The 14,915-nt window shown below is 37.5% G+C and overlaps 1 protein-coding gene across 1 annotated transcript in view; it reads left to right on the plus strand.

Annotated features, from left to right (window-relative positions):
* Window positions 1-7,810, plus strand: part of CUNH1orf141 (chromosome unknown C1orf141 homolog) — a 34,854-nt gene extending 27,044 nt beyond the window's left edge. The window contains exons 4-6 of the mRNA XM_026497460.4: window positions 2,254-2,323; window positions 3,578-3,764; window positions 6,849-7,810. Of these exons, the coding sequence (XP_026353245.1) occupies window positions 2,254-2,323; window positions 3,578-3,764; window positions 6,849-7,421 (830 nt within the window). The 3' untranslated portion in view covers window positions 7,422-7,810. The remainder of the gene's footprint in view (window positions 1-2,253; window positions 2,324-3,577; window positions 3,765-6,848) is intronic.
* The last annotated feature ends 7,105 nt before the right edge of the window (window positions 7,811-14,915 follow it).

Raw genomic sequence — 14,915 nt, forward strand, 5'->3', positions numbered from 1 at the left:
TTCATGGTATCCTAATTGTCTTTTTCTCTGTTAGCTGAACTTGGAGTATTTTAGTGTTTTGTACAGTTACTACGAAGGACACATGTAATACACTGCATTCTATTCTATTTCATATTTTAAAATGTTGGTCAAAAGATGCTAAATTAATTTAGTGTCTAAATGGATGGGTTATAGCTCACATTTTGAAAAGCACAGGCTGAGATCATTTAAAGATTCACTTCCTTGAGTTAGGAAGGAGCCCAGCCTCCTGTGAAAGACATGGTTCTTTGGAGAAAGATGAATAAAATCAAAGTTCTATTAGCATAAAAGGGGGAAAAGAGACTGTTAAGTAGGCAACCCTCAGGCTGAACCAGATTTTAGAGTTATGAATGGGGCTCCCCTGCCAGGGAAATACTGGGCATATGGCAGTCCAGTCATCATGCCCTGAAGTGGTTTAACTTAGTTCCTGGCTACCCAGTTGGCCCTGGGAAGGAGTGATTTTTCACAAGCCAGCGAACCTCAGCCCAGCCCCTTGTTTCAAGCAGTGGACCTGTCTCTTACGTGCCTTTCCCATTTCTGTAAGTGGCATCTACCCAATCACCGAGGTTAAAACCTAGAAATAATTCTTGATTACTCTATTTCTCATATCCATCCACCAGTCAGTATAGTTGGATCAACCTCCAAAATATAATGTGAAGCCAGCCCTTACCCAGCCCTCCCTCTGCTACAATCCTTGTCTAACCCACCAACATGTCTCACCTTGAGAACAGCAACAACCTTCTAATTGGTCACTCCATTGCTACTATTGCCATCCACATGCCTCCATACCCCCACAGACTATCCATCTCAGAACAGGCAGAGTGATGTTCCTAAAGCATAAATCAAACTTCTTTCTTATTCTGCTTAAAACCCTCTAAATGATTTCTGTTATAACCAGAATAATGTCTTAAGTTATCTCTATGGCTTATGTGCCTTTATATGATTTGGCCCCTGCTACCTGTCTCGTCTCATCTTTCTCCACTCTCCTCCTCATTCACTACACTCCAGCAATATTGGCCTTTCAGTTCCTTCACCATTCCCAGCTGATTTCACACTGAGACCTTAACACTTGCTGTTTCTCTGCCTAGTAGTCTGCCCAAAGCTTCAACTGGTTACGTCTTTCTCAGACTTCAACTCAAATACCCTTCCTGAGAGAGGTCTCTATAGCCACCATAGGTGAGGTACCGTGTTTATTTGTTTTCATAATACTTACAAGTGGTTGCAATTATTTTATGTATTTATTTGTTGGCTTATTTGCTGGTTTATTGACTGTTTCCTTTTGCTGGAATAGAGCTTCTATGGTAAACTGTTATGCTGAAATATTGATCCTTCAGCTTTCAAGACTGCTGGGTTGGCCTTATGTCAGTCTGGCTACAGAGTGTACTCAAGTGTTCATCCCAGTGTACTACATAAGAATATTAATTAAAATGTTTGCCATGGGGCACCTGGGTGACTCAGTCAGTTAAGCATCTGACTTCAGGTCAGGTCATGATCTTGAGGTCCTGGGATTGAGCCCTGAGTCAAGTCAGGCTCCCTGCTCAGTGGGGAGTCTGCTCCTCTCTCTTTATCCGTCTCCCTCTGCCCCCCACCTCTGCACACTCTCTCTTTGAAATAAATGAATAAAATCTTTAAATAAAAATAAAAAATAAAATGTTTGCCATAATGTGGAAAATGTTGGGAAGCACTGAACTAAAATACAAACTACTTGAGAACAAGAGAAAAGTTGAATTTACTGCTAATAGTATATGTATCTGGAAATAGTAAGAAAGTAGGGAAATGCTGGAGTGTCCACTGAGCATATTTGGAAGAGTTCAACCCTGGATATCTCCTTCATGCCAGATGGCAAGATCTGCTTGACCTTTGCTAACTATAACCTCCCTCTATCAACGGTGTTTAACCATCTGAGGCTTTCTACTGGCTAATAATGACTTCACATGTTGAAAAGATTTAAAAATTTGGTAATGTCTGTCTTCCACAAAAATCTCCAAGGCCAGTTTTATGTTTGATTTGTCTTAGCCAAACATTAGATCCTTGACCTCAGTCTTTTCCAGTTCTGTCTTGTTCACTTAAGTTCTTACTTAAAAGAAAGAAGTTCTTATTGAATAGCTACTACAGATCAAGCACTAAACCAGGTGCTTTCCATTGTTATTTTACATTGTAAAATATTTTATACAAGATATTTTCTAAATGCCATGATATGTGTGTGCCTTTTATGAAAATCTTTTATAATTTCAGCTCAAACAGAAAAAAAACCTGGGGAATCATTTGATTTGGCTGGTCACTTAGAAGATTATGTCAATAAAAGGTAATTTATTTTAACATTTTCATATTTTATTGTGTTCAATGATGTTTCTAATAGGAAGAGTTCTGCCTTTTATTTTTTAGTAGACCAGAATGGATTTCTTCGGCACATTATTACCATTTAGGCTGGTACTACACTCCAGTGACTGGTCTAAGAGTGCTCTACTAGTCAGCAACCCATTCATACCTTGCACTCATACTCTATCTGTTTCAAGTTCACAGGCAAATGGAAAGAAGGACATGAAAAAATGAATGGAGAGATTAGAACTGTGTTTTTCTAGTAGAGACAAGTTTAAATACACTACAATATGGATGTAAGAAAAGTAGCTTTGTAGTTTTATAAAGTTCTGATCTTCCCATTAGATCCTCAGGACTGAGTAAAATCATGTTAACCAAGTGTGTTTCACACTTTGGAGCAAAAATGTACGGCCTCTCTAAATTTATCTCAGTCATTCTGTTTCTTTCTAAGACAATATCTGAGTATATGAAAGAGATGCTCACTGGACTTTGTGACATTGAGGAAAAGGTACTTGAGTAAGTATCTTGGTCAATGCCCTTGTACTGCTGGTCTCATTTCTAGGTGTTCTGTGGCTGCTGACATCTGTGGTTCATGAATATATGGTCTATTCTCCCTGAACTTGGATTGGGTCTACTCTCAACTCTCATTAGTGTGGTAGAACCCTCTGAGCCTCTGTCATGACCTTCATCTGTCCTTAGACTATCCATACCTCAATCATGCCAGGCCTTTGATATGGGCTACCTCACCCCTGAAATGGCAACCACCTTGGTAAGCCTAAGCTCAGTGTCCATGTCCTATGTGAACCAAAGGAAATCTGGAATGAAAACTATATCCTCTTTTCTCCTATAACCATACCATACCACTGCATTCTGTTAACAAAGGTGGGGCCATCCTATGTTGTCGGGAAGCTGCCTTGTGAGACACTTTTTTCCCCAGAATCTCAATGAAGGTTATGGCAAATACCTCTCTACCTTTAGTGTTTTCCTCACCCTACATCATATATCTCCTCCACACTCAAAAGCCAAAGAGGCATATATATTATTGTATTGCTACCACCACTGCTTTTGCTATTTCCCTTCCACAAGGCAGGAAGGAATGGTCTTGTCATGTTGAAAGTGTGTGGCTGAGGATTTGGGGGAAATGCTGGCAGTGACTTTGAGGGATCGGGAAGACAGACAAGAACTGACAAACTGAAATCAACCCTATCATTATTTACGCTGAACTTGTGCTCATTTTCAGAAGAAAATCTCCCCCACAGATAGATGTTAGCACAGAAGAAAACAAAACCATCAAAAAAGATCAATTAAGTGAATATTGTTCCATAAGGAAGAAAAGCTTGCTTCCCCTGTGCTTTGAGGATGAATTGAAAAAGCCAAATGCCAAGATAATCAACATTAGTCCACCAAAGACAGTAACTTCTCACGTGGTATTAATATCTACTGTTGTTCGTAAATATGTGTATAATTACTACTTGTAGGAATCTTATATTCTAGTGACTGGAATCTTTGATAAATGTTTTTACTTTTCAGTTTTGCATTGCAAAGTGACAACAGATTCTTTTTTTTTTACATTCATATGTTTATTGAACTCATTTCAATTTTTTTATAATAATTTTTTATTATGTTATGTTAGTCACCATACAGTACATCCTTAGTTTTGGATGTAATGTTCCATGATTCATTATTTGAGTATAACACCCAGTGCTCCATGTAATATGTGCCCTCCTTAATACCCACCACTGGCCTATCCCAATCCCCCATCCTCCTCCCCTCTGAAGCCCTCAGTTTGTTTCCCAGAGTCCATAGTTTCTCAAGGTTCATTCCCTCTTCTGTTTACCCCTCCCTTCATTCTTCCCTTCCTTCTCCTACCGATCTTCCTATTATGTTCCATAAATGAGTGAAACCGTATGATAACTGTCTTTCTCTGCTTGACTTATTTCACTTAGCATAATCTCCTCCAGTCCCGTCCATGTTGCTGCAAATGTTGGGTAATCGTTCATTCTGATGGCTGAGTAATATTCCATTGTGTATATGGACCACATCTTCTTAATCCAGTCATTTGTTGAAGGGCACCTCGGCTCCTTCCACAATTTAGCTATTGTGGACAATGCTGCTATGAACATTGGGGTGCATATGGCCCTTCTCTCCACTACGTCTGTATCTTTGGGGTAAATACCCAGTAGTGCAATTGCTGGATCATAGGACAGCTCTATTTTTAACTTTTTAAGGGACCTCCACACTGTTTTCCAAAGTGGCTGTACCAACTTGCATTCCCAGCAACAGTGTAAGAGGGATCCCCTTTCTCTACATCCCCTCCAACACCCATTGTTTCTTGCCCTGTCAATTTTTGCCATTCTAACTGGCGTAAGGTGGTATCTCAATTTGCCGTGATGGCTAATGATTTTGAACATTTTTTATGTGTCTGTTAGCCATTCGTATGTCTTCATTGAAAAAGTGTCTGTTCATATCTTCTGTCCATTTTTTGATTTGATTATTTGTTTCTCATGTATTGAGTTTGAGAAGTTCTTTGTAGATCTTGGATACCAGTCTTTTATCTGCAGTGTCATTTGCAAATATCTTCTCCCATTCCGTGGGCTGCCTCTTAGTTTTTTTGACTGTTTCCTTGGCTGTGCAGAAGCTTTTTATCTTGATGAAGTCCCACAAGTTCATTTTCTCTTTTGTTTCTCTTGCTTTTGTAGATGTGTCATAAAAAAGTTGCTGTGGCCGATGTCAAAGAGGTTGCAGCCTATGTTCTCCTCTATGATTTTGATGGATTCCTGTCTCTCATTGAGGTCTTTCGTCCATTTGGAGTTTATCTTTGTGTTGGTGTGAGAGAGTGGCCAAGTTTCACTCTTTTGCATATAGCTGTCCAATTTTCCCAGCACCATTTATTGAAGAGACTGTCTTTTTTCCACTGGATGTTTTTTCCTGCTTTGTCAAAGATTAGTTGCCCATAGAGCCGAGGGTCCAACACTTAGATTCTTAATGCTCTTTTTAGAACTGCCACCCCAAAGGTGGGGATTCCTTTGCATCAACTGAAAGTTTTGTGTTTTTCTTTATGAAGAAGGCTTTCTCATATTTTCTTGATTATAAGAAAAATATAAAACAAAAATGGTATTTTCAAAAGTGACTGCATTATGTTTCACTTTTCTGTCTATTTTAGCTATTTGAACCAGAAAATATATACATTAAAGGCTATTTGGTAGCTCACAGAATGTCTAGGAAGGGTAGACAATCTGGCTTGAAAGCTATACAGTCAGGGGTCACCCAGTTACAACCCCAGACTGCTCCACCAGGACCCATGCTTTTGTTATGGAGTTAATGACTTTGATTCTGGGCAGGAGATACTATTTCTAAGATCTTTGCCACTGCTGACTTTCAAAACAGGTATATCTGCTACCATTCTCACTAGAGTGATTTTTACAATGTCCAACTTTTCCCAGTGCTTGCTTTCTCTGAACTGAAGACTATCTCAGGTGTATCTGATTGGCAGAGCCTAGGTCACACGCCTATGCCCTAACCTCAAGGGAGGCTAATAAAGCTAGTTTCTGCCTCCATGTAAGAGTACATAGATTTGTAAGGTGGAAAATACCCATGGGCATTGGACAGACCAAAAACATGACAAATTTCCACTACTGCGGCTAAATAGGTAACATTGACATCCCAGTGGATTGCAAAACTAGATCTTTCATCATCTTTTTAGTAATTATAGGCAATAATATACCTTGCTCACTAAGCATACTGATGTACAATTAGATGATCCTGGTTTCTTACTTCATTAATTATATTTCTAAAGGAAAGGTAGCAATCATTGACTTAAAGTTTGCAAAGTAAAAACTGGTAATATGCATATTTGAGCAGTTTCTTTGGAGTTAATCTTTTTACTCTATAATGGAAATATGGGGAAGAGTGTAGTGAGTAGTTCATACATACAAATTTTGCTATTACTGTGACAAAAATAGTCTATTTTTTAAGTCAATCTATTACTTTGGCTCTTTTGTTCTACAGATATATATTGAGTGCTTTTTATGTGCTAAGTAAGGATTGGAGTACGAGAATAAGTATAATATTGTAAAAGATACTTTTATATTCTTGGAATTATTAATTAAGATATCCAATCAATTCATTTTTTTGGTATGCTTCTTATTTCTGAACATGGGAACCTGAGAAATGCCAGAGCAATGTTCCATCCCACCAACTATCCTATTTTCCAGTGACAATATCTCACACATCTAAGAAATGTATTTATTTTGTCATATCTCACTTTATTCAAAAAGGAGTTTAGTAGGCCAAAAGCTCAGATTTTACCCCTAACATCTCAACAGAATATTAAGAGAAGGAAGTGTGTCACATACATCTTTTTTGTGTATTTGAATACCATTATTGTTCATATTAAAAATGTCTCTGTAGTCATTTTTAGAATATTTTACCGTTTTATTTTCATGTTTAAAAATATAGATAGCCTTGTCTCACTAGACTGATGACTAAGTACTCTTTTCTTTAATCCACAGGAACAAAATGACACAAATCCCATAATTTTCCATGAGACTGGATATGTACAAATGTTTCTTTTGACAAAAAATAGGCTTCCTCTCCATCCTATGGAAAAAGAAAACATTTACCCATACAAAAAAGCAGATTTCGTTTTAGAAAGAAATTGTGAAATCCTCAAATCTTTAATTAGTGATCAATTTATCATTCCTTCCAAACCTAAAAGAATTACACCTACAACATGGAAAAGAGATATACAAGCACTATCTTTTGAAGTGGGCCGTAGAGTTGTAGAGGGTAAACTAAGGAAGAAAACTAATAAGCAGACACTTGAAAACATACCCTGGAGTAAACTCTATAATTTCTCACAGACTTTTTCCAGCCTAACAAAAAAATTTGTTGGCTTCTTTGATAAAAGTGTTATTCAAGAAAAGAGTGCTAGACATGGCAACATTGAAAGAATGTTTTCTACAGTAAAACCAAGGAGCAAATTCAGTCCCTTACCTGTCAAACATTACTCAAAGCCTTTAAAAAATATACTCAAAGTCCATAAATTAAATAATGTAACACCAATGGATGATTTGTTAAACTAATCAAATGATGACTCAAAAAATATTGTTTATACAACAGTATTTAGGTAACAAAAAGCAAATAACAAAGTTCCAAGAGCATAGAAGAAATTCTTACCAAAATAATGTTCGAATGGATGGTATAAGAAAGCAAAGCATTGATTTGGAATTACAAGTCAACAGTCATCTGCTCAAGAAAAGTCAACATTTTTAGTAAATAAAAGGGCAAAGTTAGGAAATAATTATCAACAAGATGAACTAGTTCATGAATTTTTATGATCTCAATTAGATTTCTCAATCATCAGCATTTCTATGGTAAAGTCTGATTTGGGACCAAGAATGGCACAGACTGTTTCTGGAAATTTTCTTTTGGAAGCCAAATAACATCAATAACCTTGCTTAATAATTGAGTATCAAATAAGACAAATGTACCATTAACTTGATGCATGTGGAATTAATCGTATATCAGCATTTCGGATAATCATCGGAAAATAGTATTACATTAGCAATTCATGCAATTAAAAAGACTGTAAAATTTAAAATAGCTTTTTGTTTGTAGACACTGGAACTTCATTGCTATAGAATGCCTTCTCCAAGTATAACTTTGACTTTTTTCAGAACTGTTACATAATTTAAAAGAATAACTTATCCTTAATAAGCTAAAAAATTTTGATAGCAAGTCCTATAAAGTATTGAACATTACATATATTATTATACTGCTATTTTACTGTTTCTCATTAACCCAAACAGTATAAAGGCAGAAGTCAAATTAGAAACAATTCTATTTCAAAAGTTCATTTTTAATCCATTTGTTTAAAGATTTTTTAAAAATCTGAACTGTTAGTATATGAGGAGAAGTAGGGTTAATTAGAAGCATTTCTGTTAGGGGAAGGCTTTGGGGGCCTTTGGCAACTTTCAAAGGTGAGGACATAAATTTGTTCAGGTTCCTGTTTCTGCTTCACATTGGAGGTTTTCTTTACCGTGTGCCAAGGCTCCTCTTGGGCACCTCTTCCCAAGGAGAGTCAGGTTTTGGCTCTAAAACAGAATGACAAGGGGAGAACATGTGGATGGGGGAGGGGTTGGAGAAGAGGGGTGCAACTGGAAACTCTAAGTAAGGAAAGAGCAAGGTAAAAGGCTTTAAGATAAGATGATGGGCGCAGGTACGGAAGAGGTTGAGGAGGAGCATACAAGCTTTCCTGGCTCTTTACCTTTCTTCTCGTTACTGGAGAAGCTGCAGCAGCAGCAGCTCAAAGTTACAAAGTCATCTTTCTCTTTTCCAGCAAATGGGGATTGATCCTCTCATTCTCTTGGCTTGCCGTAATCCATTCTCTTCACTCCCCACTGCCCCCATCACCCTTTTCCCTCCTCCCAGGCTCACTGCAAACCAAAACAGTTTCCCTAACTACCCTGCTGGCTTGGAAGATAAAATGCAAACTCTTTTCAATCACTAACTATAAAAATAACAAGAAATAGAAAACATATCTAATAATATCACAAGTAACGATGGTAGTTTTTCCTGATACTCTGTAAGATAATGACATGTGGACCTTGGATATGGGCATATATGAGTAAACATGGGGAAAGAATGTAAACAGTCTGAGCTTTAGGTTACTATAGCCCCTTGAGCTGGGACAATAATACCTTATCACAGTATTATTATTTTCAGTGTTAAAAAAAATAATGTGGGATACCTGAGCACTTGACTGTAGTAAACATTCATTAAAAATTCCCTTCCTATTTCCCTGCTCTTAATATAACATCTTAAAAGATGTCCCCCAAAGTCTCTTAGTCCAGTCTTTCCTAAATTAAATGCTGGACCTAACTACAGTGTTTGAACTTTAGCCCAAAACAGATGCAAATTAGAACTAAGGATTTCTGTATTCACTGTTTTTGGAAGTTTCTGCTGGAACTTGTGAGCTTTATCTTTCAGGAGGGCACTAAATCAACTTAAAAATTCCATTTGGCTGAGAATTCTCCTTTAAAACAGCTGGACAGCTGGGAGCAGTGGACTCTGGAAAGGTAGCGACCTACACTCAGCACCTTTCTCTTCTACTCTCAGCTTCCATCTTTCATCTTCTAAGCCAAACAGCTGCTGAAATCGTCAAACAGTGGGGTGCAAGGATAGACATCGTTTCTATTCTGATGCTGAGATTGCAGTATGGCCCTGGAGACCAGACTCTGAGTCATAAGTCGATGGAGGTTGTGCTGTGTCCCAAGACCAGCTGGCTGTTGGGAGCTGTGGATTATCCAAGGGGAAGATTGTCTTTGGTCCTATGTAAGTGTTTCTGGTCTCATTGGCCCCAAGAGGCCAGGAAGGAACAACTAAGCCTGTGAGAAAGCTGGGAAGTCAGAGATCTGTGAATTTTCCCTTGGATGCCTCACCAGGGCATTGTGGTCTGCTTGCTTCTATAGCCCCACTCCATAGCGGGCAAGACTTTACCTTCACGGTACTGTAGTCACTAGATACTGCCCTAAACACACCTGCGCTTCCCTGAGCCAACTAAGAAAATAGCAACCCATCTAAAGGGGCCCTGCAAGCCCTGGGTGTTATATGCAACTAATGAATCATTGACCACTATGTCAAGAATTAATGATGTACTATACAGTGGCCAACTGAACATAATAAAAAAATATATAAATAAATAAAGGGGCCCTGCAGCAGACAGTGCCAGGCAGGCAGGACTGTAACAGAGAAGAGGGCAAAATTATGAAAATTGCCAGAGATCTCATTCAGGGATGGAGAGGAAGAAGTAAACACAGTAATTCTGTAGGATTAGCAGTGAGAAAAATAATTAGAAAAAATAAAGTTGTTTCCTGTTTGCTAACCCTGCCAAATCCAACTCTTTCAGTTACCAGCTGTAAAATAAACAGAATGCACAGGCTGCTAGAAGAGACAAGGATCAATTTGATAACAAAAATAATACAAACACTTGAGACTCAAGTGCAGCACACTATACACACACACACTTGCACACTTACTATACTATTTTCTTTAGGATACTGATGTGATTTGTTATTCCCTTCAAGCGTAATCTTGATAGAAGAGTTAATGATTAATTGAATACACTATATCATAAGACTTACAAATAAAAGGAGAAATAGGATTAATATAAAAAATAAGGAAAATGAAAAAGAACAAATATAAAATAAATCATAAAAATATTGAAATCAAGTATCATTATACTATATTTATATATTGTATAGGTTGAATTTTCCCATTAAAAGACAGAGACTCTCAGACTGAGTTAAAAAAAATAGCACTTAACTGTATATTGTTTATAAGAAATATAGTTAAAGCAATAAAGAAATCTTGAAAATGGAAAGAGCTACCAGACCAATGAAACAAAAAGAAGTGGGAGTGCCATTATTAATATCAGAGAAACTAAAATTACGGTTATCTTTTCTACCAGAGGGAAATCAATTATATCTCAACAGATAAAATTTAACTGTGCTATAGACAAGAGTCATTTGCATCACAAGCGGTTTTCTACAAGATAACTTTTCTATTAGAAAACCAATCAAATGTGCGTACCCTTATAAGAATTAATTAATACATTAAGAATCCATCTGAAAATTCCCAGCACTCCACTAAAAGAATATCCAATAATCACCTTTCTTTTTTCTAATATTGGATACCTTTAAAAAACATTTCTCCTTCAGCCTGGAAGCCATTGAAATAGTTAAAGAGATCAGAGATATCTCATTTTTCTCCAGGAGTCAGGTGCCCAGGATTAGACCCAGGTTTGGTATGAGCAGGAAGGTGTTTTGTTTCAGTCCCCAAAGGGAGAATCAAAACCAATCATTATTAAAGCTGAGGGGATATTATTAAATGGAAATCCTATTTACTGCCTCTATCACTCTAAAGAAAACTTTCGTTTTATGTGGTCTCTGCCCAGAAAGGAGGTAGGGCACTGCATTTATAGCTATAGCAGTGGGAGGACAACTAGAAAAAGACAAAGAACTAGTCAGACAAGTAGCCACAGTGTAGATTCCCAAGTGGCATTTAGTTTGTCAACATACTTAGTTAAGTTTAGTCAACAGTTAATTTGATCCAAACAGTACACTTTTTTGTGAACCAGAATCAAAATATGGGCTCTCTGTTTCAGTTATGAATTATACATATTTAGTGGCAATAACTGGTAGTTGATGCCTCTAAAGACAGTTCTATTCATTCTACTGCCTTTTTCTTTTTTTTTTTTTCCTCCCAGCATTCTTAGTATCTTGCCCTTTTCCTCTTTTCTCTCACTGATTTGCTTAGGACCTCAGCGGTAAAAAAGACCTTGAAAATCTTCTGGACCAGAGCTGTCCAGTACGATGTTCTGCAATGATGGAGATGTTCTATATTTGTGCTGTTCAATATAGTAACTGCTAGCCACATGTGGCCATTATACACTTAAAATGTTTCTAGGGCAGGGTTTCTCAAACTCAGCACTATTGACATTTTGGGATGAATAATTCTTTAGAGCTGACAACATTGCTGAGAAAATTCATCCACTGTGCTGAGTAGGTCCACACACAGTCATCCTATTTAATGTCAGCCTCATTCTCTCAGCTCTCAACAATCTTTTTAACTCCTGTTGACTTCCTTTCACACATTCATGATGGCTGTTCCAAACTCTCCCACTCTGCTCAAACTCATGACTTTACCCTGCCCACCAGTTCCAAGAATAGGAGGGAAGCAAAACCAGCTGCAGCTGTAATATGAGATTTCTTCCTCATGTAATCCTGGAGCTTACTTAAATCTTCCAGTTCCCATGTGGGTGACAGAACTGATCATCTCTGAATTTCTCTGTGCTATGAGAAATTCAAAGCAGGATTACCTAATTCCTTGGATTTAAGAGAGACGGCTCAGTGTAGTGAAAAGAGTATTGGATGGAGATACAAAAGGCCAGGCTTCTACAACCAGCTCTGTTAACAACCCATGGTTATTTGATAAGATCTCCAACCTGTCAAGCCTCAGATTCCCCCCTTGAATACCAGGGAAAACTTTCAATGATCTTTTTCCCCAAGATTTTAGATCATCTTTCCAGATCTAAATCTTTCAGATTCTACTTTCTTTCTTACTGTTTATCTTTTAATCAAAAAAATGTTTATTGAGTACTTACTATGTGCCATCACTGTACTAGTTGCTGGAAATCTTACAGTGACCGGAACAGACTTGACTTTTGCCCTTTACGTAGTTTGATGGGGAAGCTGACTACCTGTCCAGTGCTTCACCCTGGGAAAGCTCAACTTTAGGGAAAACAATCTAAGCAATAAGGTTGTAGTATTCTATTCTTAAATTAACCCACAGGGTACCCAGAGGGTGAAACTATGCCTCCTCCCAGATCACGATATCTCCCATGCAGCTATGTTGATTGCTTCATAGAACCAAGGATTATATGCAAAATATTTAATAATGAACACAGTATAGGCATGAAACAGTATAGCCAATGCAACTTATGGCTGAAGCAGGATGTCACTCCTAGACTTATTCCTTTGGTTGCTAGTTTGTGGGGAGGCCTGGGGGATTCCAAAGGAGGGACTAGGGTGACCATGGTCAAGTCTCAGAGAAACTGGGGAAGTTACTGTTCACTAGTGTTTATAGAAATATACCTGTATTCTAACTACAGAGTGGCCATACTGGTCAGACTGGTCAGTGGCTACTGAATATTAACCCTAAGAAGACTTGAGGAGGCAATGTGGACACACAGCTATGTGACTTATCAACAACATTGGCTTTTCCAGAGTCATTAGAAGAAGCCTGCAGTACGTCAGCATTTTTTAGAGATGTCTGCTTGGATGAACATATGTATGTAAACCCTCCATGGTAACTTCAGTTTCCTCTTTTGACCCTACCCAAATTTCTATGCAGAACCTTTCTGTCCTGGGCCATCTCATAGTTCTTACTTCTGAGTCCAGATACTTCTGAGTCCAAATTACCTCCTTGTATTGACATGTCATCTTAATATGTGGAGTTTAGGATCCTAGACTACCTCATTTGACCCAATTGCATTTTCCTTCCTTGGAAATAACTCTAATGAGTTATTTTCTGCCATGTATGAGGAAACCACATAATGCTTCTGTAATGAAATTATGTGAACTACTCCTCTTCTCCTCTCTTCTGTCCTTTCTTCCTTCTTTCCTTTCTTCCTTCCTCTCTTTTAACATATACTTACTGAATGCTTACAATATGCCTTTGTGTAAGGCAGTATTCTAGGTATCAAGAATACAGCTGTAAACAAAAACGAAGTCCTCCATTCTTACAGACAGGGAGTATGAAGTTAATGAAACTTAAGCTTCATGGTCCTCACTTGTATGAACTTTTTCTAAGGCCCCAAGGGGCCCTACAAATATGTTATTCTGCTTAATATATCTTATAAATTTTATAAAATTTGCAGAAGATATTTTAGCTATAACTGGTTAAGCTATAACTGCCATCTCAATTTTCCACCATCATACTTCCCTTCGTATCAGATGACATTTGAATGGCAGAAAATATTTTGCGAATCCTTGTACAGAGAAATTGAGTTAGGAATATATGATCTGGGCTTTAGTAGGATGTATATAGATGGTATGCAGTCACTTCTGTATAGAGTTACTTAGCTGTTTTAACGTAGGAATGGCTTCCTTGAATACTTCTATTACCCACTGTGCTATTTTATCTACCATGTGACACAAAGTTACAGGTCCAGAGGACATATCATGAAACAAAATGTGTCCTACAGTGACCAGTACCAAACATTTGTGACTAGATGAGGAGAAACAAGATCTGAAACATACAAGGTCAGAAACTATGAAACCTTTCTCCAATCATCAGACAAATAAAATTATTGTCAGGGTATTTGGGTCTCATCAATACTTGGTCATAACAGAAGTTCTGGGGTGCCTGGGTGGCTCAGTCGTTAAGTGTCTGCCTTCGGCTCAGGGCGTAATACTGGAGTTCTGGGATCGAGCCCCACATCAGGCCCCTCCGCTGGGAGCCTGATTCTTCCTCTCCCACTCCCCTGCTTGTGTTCCCTCTCTTGCTGGCTGTCTCTATCTCTGTCAAATGAATAAATAAAATCTTTAAAAAAAAAAACAGAAGTTCTCTCTTGTTGACAAATATTCAATAATGTGTATACTAATAAGAAGGCACTATACATTTTTTTCTGTTTTGATGGAAATCATGCAAAATAGAACTTATCAGAATTTATATATTTATAGGGTAAATATTTGTAGCGGTACTACAATGAGTTTGTCTGGGTGTGAGGATGCATGTTTTATAAATCCCAAATATCAATAATAAAAAAATCTAGTCTTTCTAGAAGAAAGACTGAATTATTTTTCTATTATCTCAATAATTACAGAATTTTTGTTACATACAGAAGCAGTCAAATAAGTATGCAGCCAAAAATATAGAAAAAAATGTATAGAAATGTGACAGGCACTTAATTAATAAAAACATGAATTTTCTATTTCTCAGATTTAAAAAGATTTATTATATTAAGTAGATATTCATTTTTGTGCTTTATTGTACATTATTAATTTTGCATTTTT

Source organism: Ursus arctos, unplaced genomic scaffold (genome assembly GCF_023065955.2).
Source record: "Ursus arctos isolate Adak ecotype North America unplaced genomic scaffold, UrsArc2.0 scaffold_12, whole genome shotgun sequence".
In the NCBI taxonomy this organism is placed as follows: Eukaryota; Metazoa; Chordata; class Mammalia; order Carnivora; family Ursidae; genus Ursus; species Ursus arctos.